General features: G+C 39.3%; 1 protein-coding gene across 3 annotated transcripts; it reads left to right on the forward strand.

Annotated features, from left to right (window-relative positions):
- On the forward strand, nucleotides 1-26781 carry tpd52 (tumor protein D52). Of its 3 annotated transcripts, none has more exons than XM_037693259.1 (6): nucleotides 1-120; nucleotides 19244-19371; nucleotides 21221-21369; nucleotides 21768-21869; nucleotides 23402-23450; nucleotides 26129-26781. In XM_037693259.1, exons 1-6 carry the CDS (start codon nucleotides 102-104, stop codon nucleotides 26243-26245), a joined length of 564 nt encoding a protein of 187 aa, XP_037549187.1. In that variant the 5' UTR covers nucleotides 1-101; the 3' UTR covers nucleotides 26246-26781. The 3 variants fall into 3 exon arrangements, with proteins under 3 accessions (XP_037549187.1, XP_037549186.1, XP_037549188.1); XM_037693258.1 differs by lacking the exon at nucleotides 1-120 and adding an exon at nucleotides 12240-12363; XM_037693260.1 differs by lacking the exons at nucleotides 1-120; nucleotides 23402-23450; nucleotides 26129-26781 and adding an exon at nucleotides 12240-12363 and having other exon boundaries at nucleotides 21768-21873.
- The last annotated feature ends 6 nt before the right edge of the window (nucleotides 26782-26787 follow it).

Below are 26787 nucleotides of genomic sequence, written 5' to 3' on the forward strand. Positions count from 1 at the left end.
AGCGAGCTCCCCGTTAACATGAAGGAGAAAACAGGAAGTCCTGCCGCTGAAAAGTGAAGAACCTGCTCACTTCTGGACTTAAAACAACTCACAGCCAAACTATGGAGGACGCTGATAAAGGTGAAGTCTTTACGGAATTTTAAAAAGCTGTCAGTGTTGTTACGGACGTTTTTAAACTACTCTGTGTGATACAAAAGTTAACTAATTAGCAGATTTAGTTCTGCGACAGAAGTTAGTTTTGCCATATGCTACGTTTCCATTTTAAATCACCGCGTATTATTAAATGTCAAACAACCCTGCGAAGACTTTTCAGACTAAACAAGTCATTAGTATTAATTAAATTAATTAACTTTAGCTTTATTTAAATTAATAATAACGTCAGCGCTAATGAGAAATAAACGGAAGTAGTCAATTAGCTTAGCGACCGTATTAAAAAGAAGCTAGCTTTAGGTTTAGAAAAACGCCAAAATCAAGTGAACAAAAAGTGAAGAAACAAAACTTTTTTGGACTCGAAATGATAACCTGCAAGTAGTCACACCCGTTTGACAGCTACGTGCAGCTTGGACTGATTTAGCCACGAAGTGTGGAAAAACACGTCTGTTTGTGCTCTCTCCTGTCCTTTATCAGTTTCTGTGGGGGTGAAATTGTACATGAACCATGTAAAGAAAAACATGTATGTCTTTCCTTCTCAGTATTTGTATTCCTGTCTGCTCCTTTTATACCTTTTCAACACTCCTGCCAGGCAGCTACTTTCTAATGCATGGAGGTTTTGTGCTTAAGTTAAGTGCAAAAAAAAAAAAAACACCCCCAAAAACTTGGACTTTAAACAAAAGTTACTAAGAAGGTATCAGTGCCCACAGTCACAAGTCTGTTTGATTGAATCAACAGACAGCAGTTTATCTGACCTCCTCAAAGAGGGGGAAAAAAAAAACTAAACTACAAACCCTGACCTCATTTTTTGGTCTCCACCCTCCAAATTTCAGGCATTATTCAGTCTTTTTTTTCTGAAAGGCTGCTTGTCTTTCACTATAGTTCATTTTATTTATAGCTATAGTTTTCTTTCAACATTTGATTTTACCTACATTTAACAGTGTTGGAACAGGCCTTTCCTGCCACTATTCCACTTGTTTTGGATGTTTCTTGGCTTCCAGATGATTGATTGATTGATTTGATTTTTATGAAAGTGATTAACAGCCTTCATTAGAAATTGAAGAAGAGTTGAATGGGACAAGTTAACCACTGAATCAGGCGTTTTGGAGCGGGGCACAAGAAAAACATGCAGGATAGTTGCCCTTGAAGACCAGTATTGGACACCGTGCTAGACTTTAGAAATACATTGCCAAATAAAGCACTTTTGTACACTTAATTTTGCGACAACATTGCACAAGTTATTAAAACTTTAATTGCTGTATATGAAATAAACAAATTGAGTATATAATTTTATTGCTGGCTTTTGTTTTTAAAGCTAAATAGAAATGAATCTGTCCCTCTTAATTGACATTGTATCAATTTAAATACTATCATATATTTGTTTCCTGTCTTTATTCTGATCTTACAAGAATCAACACTCTTGCACTTGCAGATACTTATGGTGTCAGTATGTTGCTTAAATCTGTACCATAGTTTTTGCAATAAATAGTGTCATTAGTATTTCTTGTCCCACGGTTGAAGGCATTAATTTATCCCACATGTGCAGCTGTGTTTATATGTTTGTAGTTTTAGCAAAATGTCTTTTGTGAACCACAGATTGATTTTAATCAAACTATCAAAGTTAATGGGTGTACAGATGGCTGCTACAGCTATACATTCGCCAGCACAAAAATGGCTGTAAATGTCTGCAGTTTTGCAGATGTTGAGATGAAACATGGCACGGTAGTAGATGAGAGTCATACTCCACGAATTACAGATTGTGTGATATATTGCAAGAGTTCACACTTGTTATAAAGGCTTCACCAAAATGCCTACATTCACCTTTTCTCAACAAAGGATGATCAAAGTTTAAAACCAGCCCGTGAAATGCATTTTTTTTTTACCCACTGTTTAAATAAAAAACAAAAAAAACTTTTATGAAGACGAGATGAAGGTCGGGGCTTATTGAGCAGCTAACTGGCGCTATTCAAGTGTTTCCTCTCCTCATTGTGTGTGTGTTTGTGTGTGAGTAGATGACCTACAGTACTTGATAAAAAATAAATTTCTTTCTTTAAATAATTTCTTTGACCTGAAACAGCAGTTACTTGTTCGTTATCGTCTTTAAGAGGTAGACTTCAGGGCCCTGGACAAAGGTTGGTCAAATGATTTGTGCATACTGAATAAAGCGAAGCTTGAGAACAAGAACTTCCTATTTTCCAGGCCAAACGTGGGTTTTATCATTTTGTTAAAATATTTAAAACTATGTCCCTTATTTTTGACCATGGTGGGTATGTTTCCTATTTCTACATATCATTATTTAAGGATAGAAAGTTTGAGGTTTTGGGCTCCTCAAACATGTTCAAAATGAGAGTCCGCTTAGTTTCTTTTTCCCCCACTCATTTGACTAATGTGAGGACTGGGCAACATTTTTGCTTTATTAGATTTCTTTGAAGCAGAACTGGTGGCTTTCAGCTCAAAGTCCCTCACAGACATTGTTTCATAGCTATCAGTAGCAAGATGAATGCCAAGCTGTATATTTTTATGCATCTCAGAAGTTTGTACTGTAATGGGAAGTATGTGTCTAAACTCATCTATTTATTGTTTATGAACACATACATAATACCACAAACTGTATATAAAAAATAAAATGTTTTTTTATACCTATAGTCTTTGTTGCACATGTAGAAGAAAAAGGCAGAAAAGGTTTAATTCCTTTTGCTTTCAGTTGAGCTTTATTGGGAATTTTTCATAGACCTGTGAGATTTTTCTCAGCTGTCCGACATCCCTCAGATTACACAGTCGTTCAACATGACGCTGTAGAGAAAATCCTCAAGTTTCCTCCCTAAAATGGAGCCCACCATGAACATTTGTCATTCTCTACTACTAAAACTTCAAAAGTGTAACTTAGCTTCATTTTTAAATCCTTCTGATTTTTATTAGCAGTGGTAAGAGAAGACCATCTCCTTCCTTCTGTCCTTCCTTCTAACCTTTTAATTCCACAGAAACTGGAATTTCTGGCAGCTTCTTCTTTTTTTTACAACACCTCCTCTATTGTTTCCTAACATCACTGAATATATATTTTCCAGTACTTCTTATCTTGTTTCCCCCTAAGCTTATATGTGCAGACTCCAGGCTCAAATGTAAAGAAAACAGATATAATTTCTAATGTACTCTTTAAACACAGCGACAGAGCCTCTGCTGAGATTCACTTACTAAAAGTAGGCCCGATTGTACCGAATATAATATACTAATAGAATTGTTTTGTTGTGCGTGTGATAAACATAAAAAAACAGCAAAAACTTATCAGCAGCACTTCTACTAAGGTGGGTTTAAGTCCAATCTAGTTGCGTGCGATGCAACATTTCGTATCGATCCAATACCAAGTAAAGACGACCGGAGCAGTATCACATATACTGATGCATTCAATACTTATAAAGGCAGCCTGTACAGTTTCACATAGATAAGAGAACTGTCATTTTTTTAAATTAACATTATGTTAAATCAGAATATTGCAATAAACAATAAATCATTTAATCGCATGATAAATGAAAATTATTGACCTCATTTTCATTTACTGGCTTTGTTTCTTCTTGTCTCTCTTTTTACTGAAGACACTGGATGACAAGAGTCAACTCCAGTGCTCTTCACTGACCCCTCCCTTTCTTTTTAAAATCTGTTTAAACTAGGGGTTGAACGACTACATCATTTTTAAACTCGACATTAACATAATAAAACTCGAGTAGAACTCGAGTACTTAATGACATTATAGGATCTAAAGATACAAAAATAAATAAATAAATAAATAGAAACGCAAAAAAGGTAATTATTTACAAAAAAAGACCAACAAAACATTGGGAGCATATATTATGCTCCTACCATTTATCATACTACAAATAACTCACAGGAAAAACTAAACTAGTTGTTGTTGTTGTTGTTGTTGTTGTTGTTGTTGTTGTTGTTGTTGTTGTTGTTGTTGTTGTTGTTGTTGTTGTTGTTGTTGTTGTTAAGCTGCAAAATTGAAAGAAACATGCGGCACGTCAAAAACGAAACTAAAAACAGTGGGGTGGACGACCACCCCGCACCACCGCCAGCTGTGGTGCGTGTTAGGTTAATTTTAGAGATTAATATGTTTATAGTTTTTTTTTTTAATAGGTTTAGAGATTAATATGTTTATAGTTTTTTTTATAGGTTTAGAGATTAATATTTTTTGCTTTTTGTTTGTGAAAAAAGGTCAGAGGAAGCTGGTTCTGGTTTGGTCGATTGGACCCAGTGTTGCAGCATATTCTGTGACCTGCAACAGTGCATGCAACACCACCCCCTACAGTCACAATATACGGTGGTTACAGAATATGATGTAACACCGGTTCGCAACAAGTTCCAAACAGTCAGGAAGTTCATTCATTTTCTGTTTCCTTATGGTAGTTGAACCAGAAGATTCATCTTTAGTGAAATATTTCCAGACTGTTGATGCATTTCTACCTGTTTGCCAAGACTGGACCTGCTCTGCTCCATCCGTCTGCTTGGAGAAATCCATTTTGTTACCCGCGCCCGGTACGGATCACGTGACGCATTGACGTAACGGCGACGTAATGACGTCACTACGAATACTCGACGTGAAATTAAAAAAACTCGATAGATGTCCTAGGAATCGATGTGTAGATTACTCGAGTAGTCTGTTAAAGCCCTAGTTTTACCTGTCCAAAATCACATTTTTGGATCGTTAAAAGCAGCTAAGCTGAGAAGCTAAGCTACGAGCTAAGCTAACAGGCTAACCTCGGGGAAAAAACCTCCGTCTTGTCAAAGCTCCAAAAATTCATGGTTGAAACCCATGCCTTCGTGTAAAAAGTTGTTTTTCTCTGCAAAAAGAAAATAACTTTTTTTACTTTATTTTATTTTATTTTTTTTAATTAAAGGCTTTATGTGTAAAAATGCTATGCTAAAGAGCTCAAACCACACTGAGTGTCTGCCATTTTGAGAACCGAAGAGAGACGGTCCATGTCACGTCAAGGGGCCTCCCTCCCATTTTTCTTAGAGACACAGCTTGCTCCCTTACTATCCATCCTGTGGTTCAGTCTTATACTGCCGTTCGGTGGTCAAATAAGATAACTACACGCAAAACAAATTAAACATTTCTTCTTAAATTTGACAATAATTACTAATTATTGTCAAATTTCAAACGATATTATCGTTTATTGCAATAATTTCTGAGACAATCGCCCTGCAAAATTTATCGTAACGGGCCTAAAGTCACTAATAAACATCAGATTTTTACATTCCACTGTAAAACACAGGACAGAACGAGAGCAACGCATTGAAAGTAGAGGTGAGACACAAATAAAAGCATTGATCTCTTTACACTAGTATGGAGCTGATTCTACACCGGTGTTGGTGTCAATAATGTCAGTCTTTGCATTGATCTGCACACTGCTAGTCCAAACGCTGTTCCAATGACATTTACAGAACAAATTTTTATCTCAACTTGCTTCGATAAACATTTAACAGTCTTGTTCCTCTTCCTCTGGCTGTTCTCTCTCCAGGGGTCTCCACAGCAAGTCATCCTCCTCCATCTCTCTCTGTCCTCTGCATCCTCCGTCCTCACCCTTAACTACCTCCATGTCTTCTCTAACCGCATCCATATATCTTCCCTTTGGCCTTCCTCTTTGTCTTTTTCAATAAACATTTAACCGTGAAGCAGAATATATTTTTGTGTACATAAAATATATATTGTGTTTAAGAGACTAAAAAATGTATTGATCCAACAGTACCCAACCTTTTATAATGTCACTACTATAAAGAATCTGGTTGTAAGAAACCAACATGTCCAACAAGAATTATGGACAGCAGTGATGTTCAGGCCTCAGGCAGCACAACTTTAAACACAAACACAATTCTGCTCTTCCAATCCCTGGATTAGCTCTGAAGCAATACTTAACATCATTGTAGATTTATTTACAAATACACTGTGAAGCTGTAGAGGGGAAACAACTAAATATGCTCAATTTGAGCATTGTGCGTGCGTCTATTGATACTGGGTTGTAATGGTTCACAGCCTTTTTGGTGTAGTTACAAAATGTGTGGACCCACTCACAAGCTGCCATGACAAACTATGGATCCATCAGTTTATTTTTATGCAAAACATTTGTTATAATATACACACCACAGTGAAACAATAAGATAAGACTTTTGTCATTTTTGTTTTAGTCATAAGCTGAAACAAGATGTACATTTATTCCTTTAAGATATTGTTTTTTTTAATTGCATAGTGTCTAGTTTATTTTAATTTATTTTAAAGACATTTAAACAAGTGAATATAATTGATCTATTTCCTGAAGAGCTTAAAGTTTATTGTCAAAGTCTAGACGTTAAAGCTAAATCGGTACATTTGTCATGGCAAGCTTGCATATTTTTAAAGGACGGATGCTAAATGATGTATAATACATCTGAGCAACATATGCTGCTGCATGATGTCTTTAAGGGACGTCAGACCGTTTTCTGCAAGTGTTGCAACAGGATGACTCTGTGATAAAACAGACTGAGAGCTGAACTGCCTCGCTTGTTGTCCGTTTAAATTTTAAAACCATTCGTCTCCTCAGGTCCAGAACAGGAGTGGTGTGGTAATCATGGTGCTGGATCATGTTGTAAGAAATAAAACGATTGACTTAAACCCAAGGTTTAAAGATGAGTCATGATATTTACATTTTATTTTGGGAGTAGTTTTTAATGTATTGATGTGTCTGTTCTGTCACACATATTGGTAATGGAGCAGCAACCTGATGTCATTAATTAAAACTGCTTTCAGAGTTTAACCTTGTTGAAATTCCCAGCTAATAGAACGACAGATATCTCTGATTTATACAATTTCAGCATCTTGTTTCTGTGCTTCATTACTCATAAAGTTTACACCTGATAATAATTACCTGCACTAGTGCTGAATCATGGCCAACTATGTCATATTTAATATCTACTATGAATGATCAGTATCGAGTTTTATACAAATAACTTTTCTTATATAACTCTATAAATCTACACTGCAGAAAAAATACTCTTAAATAAGTTCTATATCAAATGCAACATCATGTAATGATTTTTGGGTCGGTTGATTATGACAAAAATAGTAGTTAGTTTTTTTTGTTTTGGCCATAAGCTGAAACAAGATTGGGTACACTTAGCCCTGTAAGTTTTTTTTTTTTTTTTTTTCTCAGTTGGATAGCGATTTATTTATTTATTTCTCTTTCTTTTTTCTGCATCACCCCAAACACTTATGTATATTTACATGCATATATGCATATGTATATACATGTGTATATACTGTATATGTATGTACCACCTTGTGCATGTGCATATTGTCCATCCATCCATTATCTTTTACCTGCTTCTTCCATTTTGGGTCACGGGGGACGCCAGTGCCCATGTCCAGCAGTCACTGTGCGAGGGGTGGGGTACACCCTGGACGGGTCTCAACTTGTGACTCGCAAGTCCATCACAGGGACTCATGGAGACAAACGAGACAAAGAATCATTCATTCACTCTCTCACACCTAGGGACAATTTAGAGTTACCAATCAGCCTAACATGCATGTTTGGTCTGTGGGAGGAAACCGGAGTACCCGGAGAAAACCCACGCATGCACAGAGAGAACATGCAAACTCCACCCAGAAAGGCCCCTGGACCAGGATTTGAACCAGGGACCTGCTCGCTGAGAGGCAGCAGCTCTACCAGTTGCGCCACTGTGCTGCCCGTGCATATAGTTTTTTTTCCAAATTTGTGTATTCTGCTTCTTTTTTTGATTATTTTATGTTTTTTTTTCCCCCTGTATAATTAGAACATGCTACTGGATGCCTTAAATTTCCCCCTGGGATTAATAAAGTATCTCTCTATCTATATTTTTTACAAGTGTAGTTATAACCTTGTAGCTGCAAACCATGTCACAGAGCAGGACAACACCTGAGTATCCTGCTCCTAAATTGAAAACGTACATTCTTAATTAATGCCAGTAAATTGTCTCTAAAGTAGTCAACTAGTATATTGTTTGTCATAAAAAAGTCAATACTTTTATTGACTGTAAAATTTTCTTGAACCATTTTCATAGATTTTTTTATTTTTTTTCTTCTATAGAATAACCTTTTTTATTATTAAGCTTCATGATCAATCAATAGTTGTTCTGGGTGCGTTCTGTTCTCTTGGAGACCGTAGAATAGTTGTTTTACTCACTTCCTGTCCCTTCACTAACAGTCCACGAGCAGAGGCATAGATTGGATGCACATGTACAGTATCTGCTTTTCTTATTGATTTCCCATGATGCACATCTCTTGGGAACTTTGCGGGCCCAGTTGTTGCACTCATTCATGTCTCATGACTCTTGTTTGTTGCTAATCATGTGACACACAATGTCTTTAATATCATGTAATTGACTTCGTGCTGGGTGTAATTAACCACAGAAAATGTCTTTGTGGCTACTGTCTGTTGACAAGAATGCTGGGTTGTTTTTGTGTCTATTGGTTTTTATTTGAGAGCTCGCTGACATTAGTTGGCCACATTGGCTGTGATGTCAGTTTTGTTTTATCCTCGACTCCTCCATATGTTTACATGCTGGTTCTTTATCAACAACGCAAAAAATTTGAGATATTTTATACAGTAATAAATGTAACAGTCAGTCTTGTACAGCCAGTCATTCAGTGAGAGGATGGTGAAGATGTATCAGCTTTGGTGTCTCCCCCGACCAGTGACTTGATAATGTGCAACCATGTACAGATGTTTCTTTGTTTTATTGCATACCATGACCTTTATGGGTGCGCGGGTGGTGCCACTGGGGTTATCGAGTCATCCCCACACTAGGGTAAATGTTGCACTGAGATTTTAGTCTGTGTTGTCTCATAAATTACGTTAGTGTCCCACTGCGCTGCAACGGTTCGTGAATAGTTGAGCAGAAACCGCGAGGGAGTCTTCAAAGTGTCTCAAAACGTTTGCAGGTTGTTCTATATTTCCTCGCATGAGTCGCAAAGTCATGCAGTGTCGTTGCTGGAGTTTTGAACATGGTAATAAAAAATAAATTGTGACGTTTTCTCTCAAAATAGTTGCAGAGTTGTCATCTGGCATAACGACTCAAAAGAGATGGAGCTTCCCTACAGAAAACATCTGAGGCTATATATAGCTCTTTAAAAACCACACCCAGGATCAGCAATAATTAGTAAAATACCTGATCCTAATTTGCTTATTTTGAGTTCAAAAGTGTACTCTAGTAAATTATATCATACATGTACATTAAGGCTTACTTGCCTTATTCAATTCAGAGGCAATGGGTTCAACATAATGGTACTACTTCTGGCTATCTGTCACCAATGGTGTACCACAAGGCTCAGTCTTAGGACCCACCCTCTACACGTCAAATACAGCTGCAATACACTTTTGCAAGCTGTGGTTTTCAAAAATCAGCTACTTAAAACTTGGCAGCAAGGCGTGAGGCTTGATTTGTTGCCAAGACTCAGAATTTAGTGAGACTGCAAAATGTGTCTGTTTTCTTGCAATAGAAATTATTACAAAACACTAAATGTAGCTATTTAACAGATGGTCATATCACAGTACCTTAAAATTTAATTTCGTACCATTTTCCAAGGGCATTCAGAGGTACTATAATGTTTTTATTTACTGGACAACTTTGAAAAAGTCATCTTTTAAGTGGCAATTTAAAAACAAACCGCTTTGTTCTGTTCAAATCAATTGATTTATACAGAGCCAATTCACAAACGTCCTCTCAAGGCACCGTACTGAAATATTCACATACGGGTACATTATAAAATGCCAATTAGTAAAATTTATCTAAGTAAGGCAGCAGATTGTGTTGAATCTCCACTTTGTCACAACCTTCATGTTTATTGATTTATTGCCAGTTCTTACACTGTCACGTTTTTGTCGTATTGACTTTGATACGGTTGTAAACAGACAATTGATTTGTTTTTAAAACTTGTTTTCTTAACAGATCAATTCTATTTATCTATTGTTGGTCTGTCACTTGGAATAATAGTTTGTTTAGGATTAAAAAAATTTTTCCTTTATTATAGACATAGGTGAAAGAATTTTTCCCTCCGGTGCTTACATTCGTCTGTCAGGTGCCTCTACTTGACTCAAAGTACTGTATTTCCTGGAAAAGATCAGCACAGACTCGCTTGTCTGGCTCCTTCAGAGCAGAAAAATAGTTTCTGAGCAGCGTGAACATGAGCAACAGGATTCACATTCTTAGATTTGAATCGTTTTAATTTGACTGTCTGGTTTGCCCTTTTTGAAAATTTGAAGCAGTTCTATTTCAGTGTATACTCTATATTCACTTGGTTTTTTTTTTTATTGTTGAGTTTCTCCAGGTCATTTATTATCTGTCTTAACTCTGGCTGTAGTTATTGTCTGGTGGTCTTCAAAATATTTTCAAGGCATTTATTGTCCATCATCGAGCAAAATGAGGGAATCGGAAATACCCACCATCCATTTGCGAATGTTGTGAGTGCGATAACTTGAATAATAAGCAAGGTACCGGCTTCCATTCTGGTCTATGCATGCTGCTGCATCTAGGCTTCTTTCAAAAATTGGATTGCCACGTCATCATCCAAGATGGCCACTACCGTATATGTAAACCGGCCACCCCTATTTTTTGATTAAATTATGCTTTTCTATTTTTTCTATACTTCCTAAAAGTAGAGTTTTCTCAAATGATTGGGGTGGCCAAGGCCACCATTGACCACCCCCCGGCTCCTCTTACTAGGATTCGCCACTCTGCACCACCTTGGTGCATAAAAAACCCCACCTTTGTTCTCCTACACAGTGTAACTCTGACCCACTTGAATATCCAGCACCAAAAACATTAAGGCTTACTTGCCTTCCCTTCCCTATTCATTTACAGTGCAGAAAAGCATTCATCTTGAAATCTACAAACGTTTAACATTTTTCAAATTCTTCAGCGATGGGGGGACATCGATGTACTGCTTGTTTACTTTTTCCTAACATTAGCATTAGTTCTACAAAAATCCTGTTTCTTTTTTGTCTTCATTGTTGGCCAGTCCTTCTCAAATAGTGGGGCGCCCCCCGGCAATGCCAGGGGGGCACGTGACCCTAGAAAACATGCTTTTTTTGGCCGCAGGGAGTAGTTTTTTTTTTACCCCACCATTATCATTTTGTCCCGTGTGTTCCTAATAATAAACTTATGAACAAATGTGGCTGCCTTGTCGTTTTGGGAGCCATGCATGAACCGTGTCTCTCCCCTCTCTGCTGCTGACAACTCCGACCGACACCTCCTCCGTCCTCCGCTGCTGCTTTTATGTCCATGCGCTCTGGACGTCACTCACAGCGCGCATGCAACAAAGAGTAAAATCTTCTGGTTGGAAAAGTCTTTTTGGATTCTGCTCCTCTTAAGTGGGGACCAATGAAGCTTTAGGCATCCTCTCCTCATTCAAGATGACTAGCATTGCTGCCGCTCCCAGTTAGACCGGCTACCCTGGATTACCGCTTTGCTATAATCTGGGACACTGCAGATTATTCTTTTCATCTAATGTGCCCCCTACACACACATGTATCATGTGACCCTCTCACACAAATGAAACCATCTCCGTTCCCTCCTTGGATGACAAGGTGAATGATGGAAAGAGTGTTGAAATCAGAGTCGTGCAGTATCCCTGCCCTGCTAATGGTGACAAGCACCAGAAAACTGGTGCCGCTGGTCACGTGAAAACAAGCGAATCCAGAACTGACCTTTGGGATTATAGTGGTGAGGAAGAGGGGAGGGCTGTGTGTTCTGCAACGACTGCTTGAAAGGACAGGTAACTTATTAACAGCCTGCAAGGAGCAGAGATTTTACATCACCGTGGCCTGCTGCAGAAATGACTAAGAAAATTGTGGTTGCTTTGTTTCACTTTGACCTTTTGACTACTTGACAGGCAACATAAAATCACCCTAAGCGTTCATCTTCATCACATATACGGCAAGAGTCCAGGGTGCTGTAAACGCAGAGGCAGTGACGAGCGACACGCGGCAGAATCACATGCAGACAATCAGCTCTTGGCTGGCATTGTGTTGGTAGTGGTGGCAGGAAGGAGGTGGGTTTTCTCTGACCATCAACACACGGCAAACATGGAGCCGCTGGAGGAGTACCACTCTCCTTTTGACTTTGAGCAAGGAGTCAACACCAGCTTCCTCTACCTCTCCCCGGCTTACAGCGACACGCCGCCCAGCTCGCCAGCTGTCAAAACCAGAGGTAATCACAAGACGGAAAGGGAGAGGCTGGGTGGAGGGTGTGTGTGTGTGTGTGTGTGTGTACTAGACACAAAGACAAAACTGGTTTGGTTCATTAGACGTGAAGAATTTGGGGGAACAAGTTGTAGATGTAGGTGAGACGGCAGCCTTAGTCATTCTTTTTTTGTAGTTTTCAGATAAGTTATTATTGTACACGTGCAGTGATTGTACTCGTGTACTGATCATACTTGCTGCTGTCGTGCCCTAATGTAGGAGATCTACATTTTTAAAGCGTCACACATTCAGCAATCCCTGCCGAAGAGTTTGTAAATGGGAGTTTTGACGTAATTTTGTTAACGCCATGTTTTCACTCAACCCGTTTCTCCTCGTGTAGATTAAAATCTCTTAAAATGGTGAACGATTTTCACAGACATTTAGTTGATTGTGTCGCCTTTAAGCTTTTTGGGAGATCTGCGCTCAAACAATTGAGATAACAACTGGAGAAAGTCAGAAATGATCTCACGACACTGAAGAACGCTTTCTGTTCTCTCTGTATGCAGGTGGTATACCTAGGCCTGTCACGATAACAAATTTTGCTGGGCGATTGTCTCAGAAATTATTGCGATAAACGATAATATTGTTTGGAATTTGACAATAATTAGTCATTGTCAAATTTAAGAAGTGTTTAATTTGTTTTGCATGTAGTAACTTTTTTTGACCACTGGATGGCAGTATGACTGAACTGAAGGATGGATAGTGAGGGAGAGAGCAGTGTGTCTCTAAGAAAAATGGGAGGGAGGCCCCTTGACGTGACATGGGCTGTCTCTTTCCTTTCTTCGTTCTCAGAATGGCGGACGCTCGGTGTGGTTTGAGCTCTTTAGCAAAGTATTTTTCACACTAAGCTTTTAATAAAAAATCAGTAAACAAGTTTTCAGCTTCTTTTTATAGAGAAAAACAACTTTTTACACAAAGACACACATTTCAATTGTGAATTTTGGAGCTTCGACAAGACAGAGGTTTATTCCCAAGGTTGGCTTGTTAGCTTAGCTTTCAGCTTAGCTTCTCAGCTTAGCTGCTTTTAATGATCAAAAAATGTGATTTTGGATCATTAAAATGGATTTTAAAGAAAATGGGAAAGCGAGGGGTCAGTGAAGAGCACCGGAGTTTAGTCTTTTGTCATCCAGTGTCTTCAGTAGAGAGAGAGAGAGACATGAAGAAACGATAAAGCCAATAAATGAAAATGAGGACGATAATTTTCATTTATCATGTGATTAATTGATTAATTGTTTATTGCGACAGTTGGTGAGACCTGATGGAATGAACGAGTGATGAGGAATACGTTCATCTCAAAGAAAGAAGAGCAGCCACTTTAAAAACGGGGACGATCAAAGCTTATTGTCATTTATTTACAGATCACAACATAATTGGGAAATGAATCATAGTTTAATCATCAAATTCACTTGTCATTCAATAATTCAGGACTGTATTTTGGTCTTGGCATCAGAATAACCTTGTTTGTATTTATACAGGTATATGATTTACTCTATTGTTGTTGCGACGTGTGAAAGATGCAGACACTGAAGTTTTTCATTGAGGATTGTTGTTGCCGTAATTTTGTGTTCGGTCTCTACTTGGACAATCTTTGGACTAAGGATCAGTCCACCAGTCATAAACAGCCCTCACAATCCCCGTCTTACCTGCTGCTGGAGCTGAGCCTTACTTTACCTGCTGCTGAAATGTGCTCCGAATAAAACCAGCACTCAGACTGTACAAAGCCTGGTAATCATCCCCTCAGTTCGCTACAGTCCCTGTGTTTTTCTCTACATGGTAATTAAGTGATCCTCCTCCTATAGCTGTTTTTTTTTAAATAAATCCTGCACTTTAAATAAAGTGTGTGTTCGTAGAGCTCTATTGCAGTGAAACACCATCTCCAGATCTCACTTGTTTGTGTTGTTACAGGACATTCTGCAGTCCACTTACATTTTAACACGTGGTTTTCACTGTCACCATCACATCGTTAGACAATCAGTCTTGGGTAAAAGCCTTTTCTTGTTGTGATAAGTTCTGCCTGACGTGTCGGAGCTCATAGCTCCAGACAGACCTCCAGGAACGAGTCACGACACCAGAGCCTTTCTAAGAAGTCTACAGGTTGTTTTCTTAGACGTGTTTGGAAAAGTTGCACAATAAACAGGCATTTTTTAAAAATTCAAACTAAAAACTTGTTCTTAAAAGAAAAAACGGTGAAGACAAGGCAGAAATAGTTGAAAACTTTTCTTTGGTTGCAGCACTAGAAATCACTACCATGCAACGTGTTTATGGATTTCAATTCAAATTCAAAAATACTTTATTATACAGTATACTTTATTTCTCAACTGATTAAGATTTAATTTTTACACTTCATTTGTTTCATGGCAAACCGCACGCTGCGTTTAGTTTGTTGTATATTTCTTGCTTTGTTTGCTATCCTCGTGCAATTTGATCATAATTTTTCACTTTTAGTTTTAAGTTTAAACTTGGGACAGAAAGTATAAATTTTAAGCTTTTCCCTGCAAAATGTCACTTCATATTTAATCCTTTTTAATTTCATAATCTCTAAAGTGTCCATGTTAAGACACGCAGATCATTGAAATCACCATTTCATCAGGCATATTTTATTTTTTTAAAACTTTTTATTATTGTACCATGAAACTTGTATTCAAGTTCGCTCGTCAGGTTCCTCCTTAAGTAATCGCTCGATGTCTCAGGTCATTGTTTAACGGGTTATAAAACGGTCAAACAGAAGTGAAGGCAACAAAGAAAAAAGACAGGTTGTTGAATGTTCCAAAGTTTGTAATCTGCTTTACTAGAATTAAACACGATTCTTAGTCCTTCCATTTGTCATTCTACTCGTCTCCACTCTTTCCTTCTGGGTTTTATTCCTCTACCTCTTTATCTAGGAGCTTAAAGCTAAATTTGATAACATGAAACCTTGATTTAAGGCCAATGGGTTGGTCCAACCAGATGAGCCAGGGTTTTGTTCCCGTTGCAGGGTGAAAAGGGGAAAAATGGAAATACCCTCCGTCCGTCCGTGCATGTTGTGAGTGCTATAATTTGAAAAGTAAGTGAGGTACCGAGTTTACTGACTGACATTGTGTTATGAGGCTAAGCCCAAGAAAGAGTACTATCATTTGAGGAAGCTATGCTTTTTAGTTTTTGTGTTGCTGAAAAGTAGTTTCCTCAAATGACTGGGGTGACCAAAGATATTCTATGGTGGCCATGGCCACCATTGCACCTGGTAGTGGTTAAAATCACTCCCTCCATTCCAGTGGTGTCGTATGTGATACGCGGGCATACAGAGTATACCCCTAGAAAAGCTTAAGATTTTCAGTATACACACTTAAAAGTGCCCAATGATGCATGACATATTAGACACGTGTCAGTGACATGTTAAATGGCAGTTAAACGCTTCTGTAACAATCTGTGCAGCGCTTGTTTATTACATTCACATCCAGTGAATTATTGTATAATATTTCTGTACTTACTACTTAATACTTGAACATGTTTTGCTTTGATACTGTTGTTCAAAGTTTCTTGTTCATTTATTCAAATATAAGCATCAGAGAAATTTGGAAATGTTCAACATGCTTAAAAATCAAAATTAATTGACGATTACATTGTACTAACCGGTGTACATTGGTTTCTAAGCACAGTATACGGACAGACCACAGTAAATTTAGCTTTACGTTGGATGTGGGACATTCGCTCTCTGTGGCTTCAGCGTTGTGCAACGTCAAACTAAATTTACCGCGGTGTACCGGCTGCTCCATTGGCCAGGATTCGTCATTCTTCATTGGCTCAGACAAGAAAAAAAAAACTCTCTTCTTCTACACAATGTAACCCCTACCCATGTTGAAATCCAGTCCAGAAAAACACTCCCCTCAAAAACAGCAAACATTCACTTTTCAAATCCTCCACCGATGGGGGGACATCGGCACACGGCTTGTTTAGCTTACTCAATGCAGATCTCTTAAAATGTATCCATTTTTGAATGATGGCGTCTTTTTTTCTTGGACAAAGAGAAGTGAGCTCGTCCTCAGGGGTTTGATACTGATGTGTAGGAGTGTATGCAGCTAAACTTCTGCCTCAAAAACTAATATCTCTGCCGCCCCCACCCCCCCTCAGCTTTTTCTTTTGAACTCACCAACTACTGACAGAGGCACTCCCTTAAGGCTGAGCTTCTCCGAGTGTTTGAGGTATTTGTTGGTGAAACTTTGTAATCCCAGCAGGCACAAACACGGGGAAAAAACAACATATGTCCATGAGCTTTTCCTGTAAATATTGAAGCTAAGCTGTTTCAAACTAAAGTGGTTGTGGATCATGCATGTCACTGACTGTTGAATCTTGAAAAAAGAGGCCAAGCAGAAGACGAGAAAGATGTGAAATATGTCGGAGTTTACGATCGTGCTACACCTCAGAGAAACCGTGGGGGCGGTGTCTGAGCCTGAAAGAGTTCTTCACAGATAATTATTGTCTCAAATCTGCTTCTGGTTCTCTAAAAAGTTTCCTCTTCTTTCACTGAATGCTTTTATATTTTATTTAATCAGCACAGAGATGTTCAGTTGACTCCTCTCAGCCCTGTGGTGCTAAAGGAACAGTAAATCAGCATTTAAAGGCTGCGTATTCTAGGAATGCATGTCACCCGTTGCCTTTCATGCCAGTCTAATCCAAGATGGCCTCCTTCTCCATCTCGCAAGATGCCCAGAGTGTGTTGAGCATGTCTCTTAGCTACTACCACACCAAATCATAGCTCAATATCTCCAAAAGGGCCAGAGTTCCAACCATTTTCCCATTAACTGTGGAGGCCATCTTTGATTGGAATGACTCTAAAATTGTAGATGTATGTCCAATGATTACTTTCTGGAAGTTTCAATAAAATGTGCCTAGCGGTTCACGAGATATTTTACTTAGCAGAAACCATTATTCCCACCTTCACCTCTGACTAAACCTAGTTGTCATATTGTATTGATGTCCTGATTCAAGGCAGAGAAAAGTCTTGTTCTTATTGTGGAAGTTTGTATTTCAAGAGGTCTTTTATGAGAATACGTCTCCGCTAAAGGTTTGTAGGATTGTGACATGAAAGGTGAACCCTTCCCTCCTTTATGCTGCCTGGTGTAGGACTGCATCATGTCAAACATATCTTATTGTCTGTGAAGACCACATCAATATGTGCTCTCTCTTGCTCTCTGTCTTGTGTACCGGAGCTCCTATTTACCCATCTTCTGAAACGTAAACTGCTGTCATGGATCTGATCAGCAGGACTTTAAACGCATTCGATAAAATGTTTTCAACAAGGCGACAGGGTCCTGGAGAACCCTCATGCACCGCTGAGACACATGCAGCAGGATACATCGTGGATTTGGAAGCTGATGTGCCTGTCCGTATTCTCTCAGGAGGACAGCGAAGATGTATTGGAATCGTGATAGCAGGGTTTCTGCTTTTTGGCACCGGTGAATACCTACGTTATCGGCTATTAAAGAAGACCGCGGCAGCAGTTTCAGCTATGGCAAAGCTGCCGACCATGTGTGAAGTTTGGTTCGTGTTTCGAGTACTCACAATCAGCTGATTTACAAACTAAACCAAAAATGGAATCGATTTGTGAGAATCGCAGGCCACCTGCGGCTTTGGGACTCGCCAGCATGTTTGGGATGACCTTGGAGGGAGCTAATAAGCACGGACCAGTGGAATGCCTACAAATCTGGTCATTTTGGATCGAAAGTACCAGCAGGACAAGGCTGACGAGAAATAAGTCTGCCTGAAAAAAATCAACAACTGTGGCTTATCTGAATCTGACTCCCCCTGGAAGCAGGCCGACTTATCAAACTTCTCCTGGGATATGTATAAACTAAGGAATGCTCTGTCTATCTCCCCGGTGAACTTCTGTGAAGACTTATCAGAACTGTACTGGCTGACACCAACATCTCATCAGGACTATGGTGCTATCTGGAAGTGCTTCATGGACAAATCTCACCATCTTGTCATCAAATGCATAATGTGTCTATAAATGTGCTTGCTGGTAGAGTTTTTGATGTCTTAAATCGTGTCGTGATGAGGGCGATGTGTGAAGAGATCTTTTTTTTTATAATACCACTATCCTCTCCTCATGGCCTTTTCCCCTTTTCTATCTAAAGAATAATAGGCCGCGCTCTTAGGAGCAGCAGCAACGTGCACTCTGCCCATCTTTTGGATGAATGTATTTTGGTACAATAATAATAATAAAGCTTATTCTGATATTTCAGCGGCCAAGTCCTCGAGGCTCAATGGGATTTACCTGTATAAATAAAGGTTGATTGATGTTCTGCAGGTTAATGGTATTTTGTGTCAGTCCTACAAACTAGCTGGCCTTGATGGCCTCACCTGGTTGAGATGATGGCGATGACAGAAGCAAATGTTATTTATGCCAAGCCCATTGTCTCTGCAGGGGACCGACTCTGGACACAGCTTGTGACACTGATGCAGCTTCGTCTTTTCTCTCATTTATCAGGAAAGGTGTGCCTCTTGTTCCGCTGATGTAACAGTGTGAGCCAGAACTTCCTTCTTTTTGCTTCTTTCCCCTTGAGCACAGTTTTATTCAGTTATTTAGTTTCCTCTTTTCGCCATCGAACAACGTTTTTACTTCCTTACAAACATGAATGTTTCTGTAAAACAGATGCTTCAGAACCTGCAGCATCAGATGAAAAGTGCGCACACTAAACGATATATTTGCACTAAAAGCTGCACATCTGTTAGCTCTTCCTTGAAGAGATGTTGAAAACCATTGGTCTTTTTATTCAGCAAATCAAGAGGTTTGATCCGATCTGCAGCCACACGGCGACACGACTCGTCCTGCGAGGCGCGCTCACGTCTTTATTTTGTGTCCTCTGCAGGTTTCCACAAGCGTCCGGACTACACACCTGAGCTGGGAGAGGATGCAGCGACGTCCGGCGGCCCGCCATCTCCTCTCCCCACCATGACTGAAGAGGAGCATCAGGAGCTGCAAGAGGAGCTGGCCAAGGTCAAGAGGGAAACGAGTTGCATGTTAGAAAATAAACAATGGCTCATTATTGTTTGGTTTGTGACACATTTCTGACTTTTTGTCTCTGTTCCCCTTAATCCAACTTTAAATTTTTTTTTTTTTTTTACATTTTTTTACTTTAAAACCCACAATTTGTGTATTTTTCACCACTACTTTATCATAAAATGAGCCCTAAATGTTAAACCTTTTGTACCAAGCCTCCTCAGGAGCCTGCACGCCCTTTTTCTTTTTCTGTGACTGAAACGTCGCCATATTTGCTTTTAGCGGACACTTTATTCCTGATTTTGCCCATATTGATGCTAATAAAGTCAGAGTCACCCTCTCTGCCCCCAAGCAAAACAATCTCTGCTGCCTCTGCCAGATCTGGTTTACTTTAATCTGAAAATCAGCTCCTCCTTCCTGTTAGTCCATAAATCTACAGCGTCCACAATTATTTCGGAGATGATGCTAAAATTTAATTGTTTTCCAACCCGTTGATTTTTAAACCTGTAGTTTATCTTAAAGCCAAACAGGTGTAGGTCTAATTGATTCATATTAGTGTGAATGCTTATTTTCTCTGTTTACATCCTTTTACTGCTCCTTTCACATTTCGTTCTGGTTCAGTTTCTTTCAGCTATGTGCAAAAAAAAAAAGCGGCTACTTTCAGCGTTTTTGTGTGTGTGTGTGTGTTTTGTGCTCCTTTCAGCTTTATTTTGTTAACTACAACATTTTTGTGCCTCTTCTAACTTCTTTCACCTGCTTGTTCTGCTCCTTTCAGCTTATTTCTGTAAGTTTCAGCTATGCCTGCTAATTCAGCTATTATTTAGCTGTATTTAGCTTTTCAGCTAATTCTACATTTTTTGCACTCATTTAAGCTTTTTTCAGCCTAATTAGGCAAAAATGTGCTCTCTCCACTCCATTCTGGTAATTTTAAGCTTCTTTCAGCCTTTTCAGCTATTTTTTGTTGCTAATTTAAGCTTTTTTCATATATTTTCCACTTTTGTGCTCATTTCTGCTTCTTTCAGCGTAATTGGGCAACATTGTGCTCTCTCCACTTCCTTCTGGTATTTCCTCCTCCTTTCTGCCTTTTTAGCTACTATTTAGCTGTTTTGGGCAAATTATTTTGCCTTTTTCAGATGATTTCCACACTTTGGTGCTCATTTCTGCTTCTTTCAGCTTTATTGGGCACAACTGTGCTCGCCTTTTCTTTTGGTAATTTAAGCTTCTTTCGGCTTTTTTTAAAAGTTACTATTCAGCTGTTTTTGGCAAATTTCTGTTTTTTTATCTTTAAAAAAGTGAAAATGATCTTAATTCCATTTTTTGGTGCTAATTTATGTTTCTTTATTCCTAAGTGGGCACAGTTGTGCTCTCTCCACTGCTGGGAATTTCATCTTCTTTGTTTTTATGGCTACTACTCAACAGTTATTTGCTAATTTCAGCTTTTTTCAGATGATTTTCACTTTTTGGTGCTCATTTCTGTTCTTTCAGACTAATTGGGCACAATTGTGCTCTCTCTACTTACTGTAAGTCAGGTAATGTAAGCTTCAGTCTACCGTTTCAGCTACTATTCAGCTATTTCTTGCAAATTTCAGCTATTTTGTTTTGGTAATTTACAAACTTTTGTGCTCATTTCTGCTTATTTAAACCAAAATCAGCAAATGTGCTCCTTCTGCTTTCTTCTGCTAACTTAGGCTTATTTAATTTCAGCTACATTTCAGCATGTTTTTAGCTAATTTCAGCTGTTTTTCAGGCAAGTTCTTCAGCAATAAGCATTCACACTTCATTTTCGCAGGAAATGCAGTTTCTCTAGTTGGAATTTGATTCAGGGTTTTGTGTGTTTTCCTCTCAGGTAGAAGAGGAGATCCAGACTCTGTCTCAGGTGCTGGCAGCCAAAGAGAGGCGCGTGGCAGATATAAAGAGGACGCTGGGCATCACGCCGCTGAACGAGCTGAAACAGAACATCACCAAAACATGGCAGGAGGTCACCACCTCTACCGCGTTAGTATTTACCCACCATTGCACCACCTAGAGTTTGTTTTTTGTACTTCAGCCACGCCTTGAGATGTGCTCGTCTTTGAAAATAAATAAAATCCCCACGAGCTGCAGTTTGTATTATTCAGAGAATTCATTAAAGTTTTCCGTTTTACTCCGAGTGGAGAACACGGGCTGTGTTTTCAGACACGTCTCTGCTGACGGGTCGCCTGTGGCGCCTGAGAAACTGTTTGCAAGAATTTATACTTCAGGAAATGAGCAGCGTTCTGATGCTCGGGTTTATTTTAAATGAAAAAGACAAAGTTTTGTTCAGACCCTGAAGTTTCGTTCCAGTCTTTGATCCCGTTTTCCTTTATTTTTTTTATTATGCTCATATCCTCTCTTTTTGCCGCCTCGTGTTTCAGCTACAAGAAGACGTCTGAAACTTTGTCTCAGGCCGGCCTAAAAGCTACAGCTGCCTTCTCCAACATGGGCTCGGCCATCAGCAGGAAGCTGGAGGACGTCAGGTGAGTCAGATGGGAGAACATTTATGAGCTAAATAACAGCTACAAACAGCCTGATTAATTTAAGATGGTTTAAAACTCTACATGTTTGAAAATGAGATTAGATCAGAAACAGATTAAAGCTCCTGTAGCTTCAAAACCAGCTTCACTTTACACAATTGCAACTTTTAGCTTTTTTAAATATTTAGCCTTTTCTAACATTTTTTCCTCATTGGAAATTAATTGAGCTCATTTGACATCCTTCAGATCTTTAGATGCGTTTACAACCTTTTACTGCTCCTTTCACATTTTGTTCTGGTTCAGCTTCATTGTGCAAATTTAAACTTTTTTTCAGCTACAAACCGGATTCCAAAAAAGTTGGGACACTAAACAAATTGTGAATAAAAACCGAATGCAATGATGTGGAGGTGCCAACATCTAATATTTGATTCAGAATAGAACGCAAATCACAGATCAAAAGTTTAAACTGAGAGAATGTATCATTTTAAGGGAAAAATCTGTTGTTTCCAAATTTCATGGCGTATATATTTTTGAGCAGAAAAACATTTGATTTGTTTTTAGTTAAAATCTGAATTTAAATCATTTGCAAATCATTGCATCCTGTATGAACTGCTTTATCATGATTGTCTTGATCGAACACCTGAAACCCCCCCCCCCAGCAGCAGCAGCAGCGGGTCATCCTGTTTCTCTCCCCCAGCTCCTAATCTGTCTTCTATTCTGTCAACCTTCTTCTCTCTGGATTATCGAGCCACTAACGAGATTATTAACCCCCTCAAAGCTGCTGTGTGCTGAGAAACGCAGCAGAGTGGGCGACCTGAAAAGCTGCATGTGTGGTGGTTTCTGGGTAATTTGGATCAGCACACCTCCTCTGTGATAGTTGGGATGTTGTTTTGTCTAATAAATGACACAGTGGTGCATTGTTTGATCCTGTTTAGCGTTCAGATGACTAACGCTCTCTTTCTTCTAATGCTGCCGGATAGTTTACAATCAATACAGCGCTCAACTAGTTTGCCTGTCTTGAGGTAAGGACGTCTCGTTCAGCTGCTGTTGAACCCAGCACCGTCTAATCTGAGTCGCACAGTGTTTGTTAGCAGCGGTAGAGCCGGTCCGAGTGGAGACCAGCTCTATCAGTGACGCTTCGGTAATCTCACTCCGCCAGGCTGCCGTTCGGTCAGGCTCGCTGAAATCTCATCAAAAGTTTGTTGATAAAGGCCGAGGCAGAAACACCCGACTGTTCCTGCACATCCAGACCCGGTGGTGTGAGATTACAGAAGAACCTGCTCTACATCCAGTTGTTCAAACTCATTTATGCCTTTCTGTTTTACTGTAATGGAAGAAAAAATGCCAAGTTGCAGCGTTTATTTTTTATTTATTTATTTTTTAAATCGGCGTTCTTTCCATTTTAGTTTTCATAAAATCTTTTTTTAGCAGTTTTATTAACTCTGATAAGGTCACGTGAGGAAATGCTGCGTTGTGCGTAGAAAACACTAGCGCAGGTCGCCGGCTTCATTTTTCTGTTTTATCGCCTTTCACAGGAACGCACCAACCTTCAAGTCGTTTGAGGAGAGGGTGGAGACGCTGAAGGTACACGCAAGAATCAAATCTCGACTCGCGTGTCTTTTATTATTGTTCGCTCTCCTCCTCACACATGCGATCACTTCTGCCGATGTTCTCAAGTTCACACGATTTTCATTGAAACGTGTTAAAATCATGAAATAATGTTTTTGTTTCCTGCGTCCTGCAGAGTACCGACTTAAACACAGGCTCGAATATTACCGGATATTTTGTACTTTAAGGCTCACTGTTGATTTAGGATTTTATACCTTACAGTCTAAAAATATGGTAATATTAATATTTATAAGCGGGAACGATGCAGATGGCACACGGATGATGATGTCAGAATAGCTTAAAGGCGTAGTTTGAATCTTTTAGGTGGCATTGTGCAGAAACTTACCCGTAGATGTCTTTGATCAACCTCAGTTTGTAGAGGCGCCAAAGTGGATCACTTCCTTCTTAAAACAACTTAAATCTTTAGATTTTCCTGGTTTTTGCATTATTATTATTATTATTATTATTATTATTATTATTATTGCCCCCTGTTGTGGAGCAAAGAGGAGGAATTGGAAAAACCCTCCGTCCGTTTGTTCATGTTTTGAGCATGATGGCGTGAACTCTAAGGGAGGTACCGACTTCCATTGTGGTGTGTGGAAACATCTAAACCAGGGGTCTGCAGCCTTTATCATCAAAAGAGCCATTTCTGCCCCTTTGCACTAGAGATGCACTGATCCGATACCAATATCGGTATCTAAAAAACTTCTGGATCGGGTATCGGTGACAGTGTGACTGATCCATGACTGGCAGATCTATTCACTCTAATTCTGTGCTTTGTGCTCTGAGTGACGTCACACGCTAGCGAACTCACCGCACAGATTTTCAACATGGAGCGAGCGAAAGGATCAGCCATCTGGAACAATTTCACACCACTTCAGCCAACACATTCGACAGCTACGTGCAATACGTGCACAGCGACTGTTCCAGGGGGTGTCACTAAAACTTCCAGTTATAACACTACCAACTTAATCAAACCTCTCCAGAGATTTCACCAAAAAGAGCGCGCTCAGTTTGTTGAACAGAATTCAGCGCAGTTTTATTTTCATGTATCAGATCGGTATCGGTAAAGCCCAGGTATCGGTATCGGAAGTGGAGAAAGTGGATCAACCACAAATAAACAAAATGTCTGTGGAGCCACAAAACCTGCTAAAACTGTGATGATCAACTGGTGGCTCATGGGCTTTTCCATCCTGTAGGTGTGATATTATTAAACTAAAATATCAAATTATTATTAATATTCATATATTTTGGGCAAAAGAAAAGACTGGATTTATGTAAGGAAGAAAAAAAATAATATATTTTTTAGCAATTTTATAAAAATTCAAAAACTATGCAAGTGAGTTATCTTTTTAATCGTGGAAACAATTCATAAAGTATCATATTATGAAGTAATAAAGCATAAAGTTAAAAACTGGGCCCGCTTGTTGGAAACGTAATTGAATTTTAAATTGAAAATAAATACTTCCATTTAATTTGTTTTTTTCCTTTAATTTTTATTATTAATTTGACTCGCCATATTTCCTCTCAACAACTTGCCTTAAAGTACCCCCCTCCCCCCCCAAAAAAATTTGATTTGAGAAAGATCACACAGTAAGACTGGAAGTGAGCTAAAAGAAGTGGCTAACAAACTACTAGCATGATGTAGTCAAGGACTTGTATCACAATACATTTCTTAATTTCGGTCGATATCGATATAAACAATATAAAAGCCTCAGAAAAATTGTACAAATAAATTAATGTTCACCTTTTATTTTATTTATCCTTCAAAGAAACTTGAAATCAAATAAACATCAAACTCTCAACTTTGTCAATATTAATAGTTTTAACTTTATACAACGTAATCCAACGTTTGCTGCATGCGTTTGTCTTTTGATACAGCTGGGGGTGTTTCAGGGACACGTTGGCTCAAACTTTTATTTGTGCTTCATCTTCTGTCGAGTGGAAACGTGGAACAAGTTTGTTCATTTTTAATTGAAAACTTGCCGCTCATTGGAGATTAGCCTAGCCTGCTGCCACGGACTCCTTCTGAACTCAGGCTCTGTGTGTTGTGTCGCAGCGGCCGCTTCAACCCGAACAGAAAAAGAAATGCGTCGGTGAAACGCTGTAATCGTAGCGTCAAGTATATCGAAAATGTGCTTAAAACTCATATCGTTATTGAATAAAAGTATATCGTGATATGTATCGATATCGAATTATTGTCCAGCCCTAGATGTCGTTAACAAGTTTTACTTCTTGTGTTGGTATCATTCACATGTTGGCAAAAGAAATTACCTTAAAACTGCTAAAACTAGACGTTTCTTGTTTGTACAAACGATAAACTTCAGTTTTGTTAGTTTTGGTCAAAACTTGGAGCCGCTGCAGAGGAACCAAAGAGCGGCTCCAGAGCCGCAGGTTGCAGACCCCAGGTCTAGGCGTAAGAAAGATCACTATTAAAAATTGCATAAGTGCCATCTACAACCGGTTGGATATTATTTGATCATTCCTTTCTGCAGCGTTATAAATATTCAAATAAACACTATAAGACAGATTTAATTCACAGCCGCTGAAAAAAGCTAAACTTTAGTGTTTTTACATTCGCGATGAGCTGAAACGAGGAGAAACTGAACAGACGTGAACTGAAGTGTCGTCCTTCTTTGTGTTTTCCACCTCAGATTAAGATCACCCCCACCGGTGGTCCCAGTAACCAGGACGGCGACGTTCCTCAGACCTCGGATTCTTTGATCCACGAGGCCGAGGACCCCCCCACCCAGGACCGGCCGACGCACTGAGACGACCCCTCACCTCTCCGTAACTCTCGTGTGCCAGTCTCCGTCTCTGCATCGGAAACAGACGACTCCCAGCCTTCGCCCTAATCGTTAGCCCTCTTCTCCCGACACGTGCGCTCGCTGCTTAGCTTTGGGAGAAAGTGAAACCACGCGACGGGTTCGTGCACGTGGTTTCATGTCCGCCGCGTTTATTAAGACTCTCCAGACGTGGAGTTTCTTTCTTTCTTTTCGTGGCACTCCGTTTTTCTGTCGTCACCAGACGTGCTGTAGACCATGTTCAGTTAACGCTCGAGTAGGAAGATTGCACATTTCTATTAGAATTATTCACGCTTCAGTTTTCTTTGTGTCGGGAGTTCTTGTTATAAAACGTGTCATTCTTCTCCAGTCTTGGTTTACGTTGGTTTATCCTTTACCGGCACGGGTGGTTTCATTATTGCGGTGGTTATAAATGTGCCTTTTTTCTTTTTTGTGCATCATTCGAACAACAGCTCAGCTTCATCTGTTTCTGTGATACCACTGAGGAGTTTCAGATCCACACTGCGCCC

This window comes from Nematolebias whitei, chromosome 19 (genome assembly GCF_014905685.2).
Source record: "Nematolebias whitei isolate Nwh7 chromosome 19, NemWhi1, whole genome shotgun sequence".
NCBI lineage: Eukaryota > Metazoa > Chordata > Actinopteri > Cyprinodontiformes > Rivulidae > Nematolebias > Nematolebias whitei.

Coding starts and splice junctions, on each gene's coding strand:
- tpd52 (XM_037693258.1), top strand. CDS start 12,240: ATGGAGCCGCTGGAGGAGTACCACTCTCCTTTTGACTTTGAGCAAGGA. Junction 12,364..19,243: donor GCCAGCTGTCAAAACCAGAG/GTAATCACAAGA, acceptor TGTCCTCTGCAG/GTTTCCACAAGCGTCCGGAC. Junction 23,451..26,128: donor AGAGGGTGGAGACGCTGAAG/GTACACGCAAGA, acceptor TTTCCACCTCAG/ATTAAGATCACCCCCACCGG.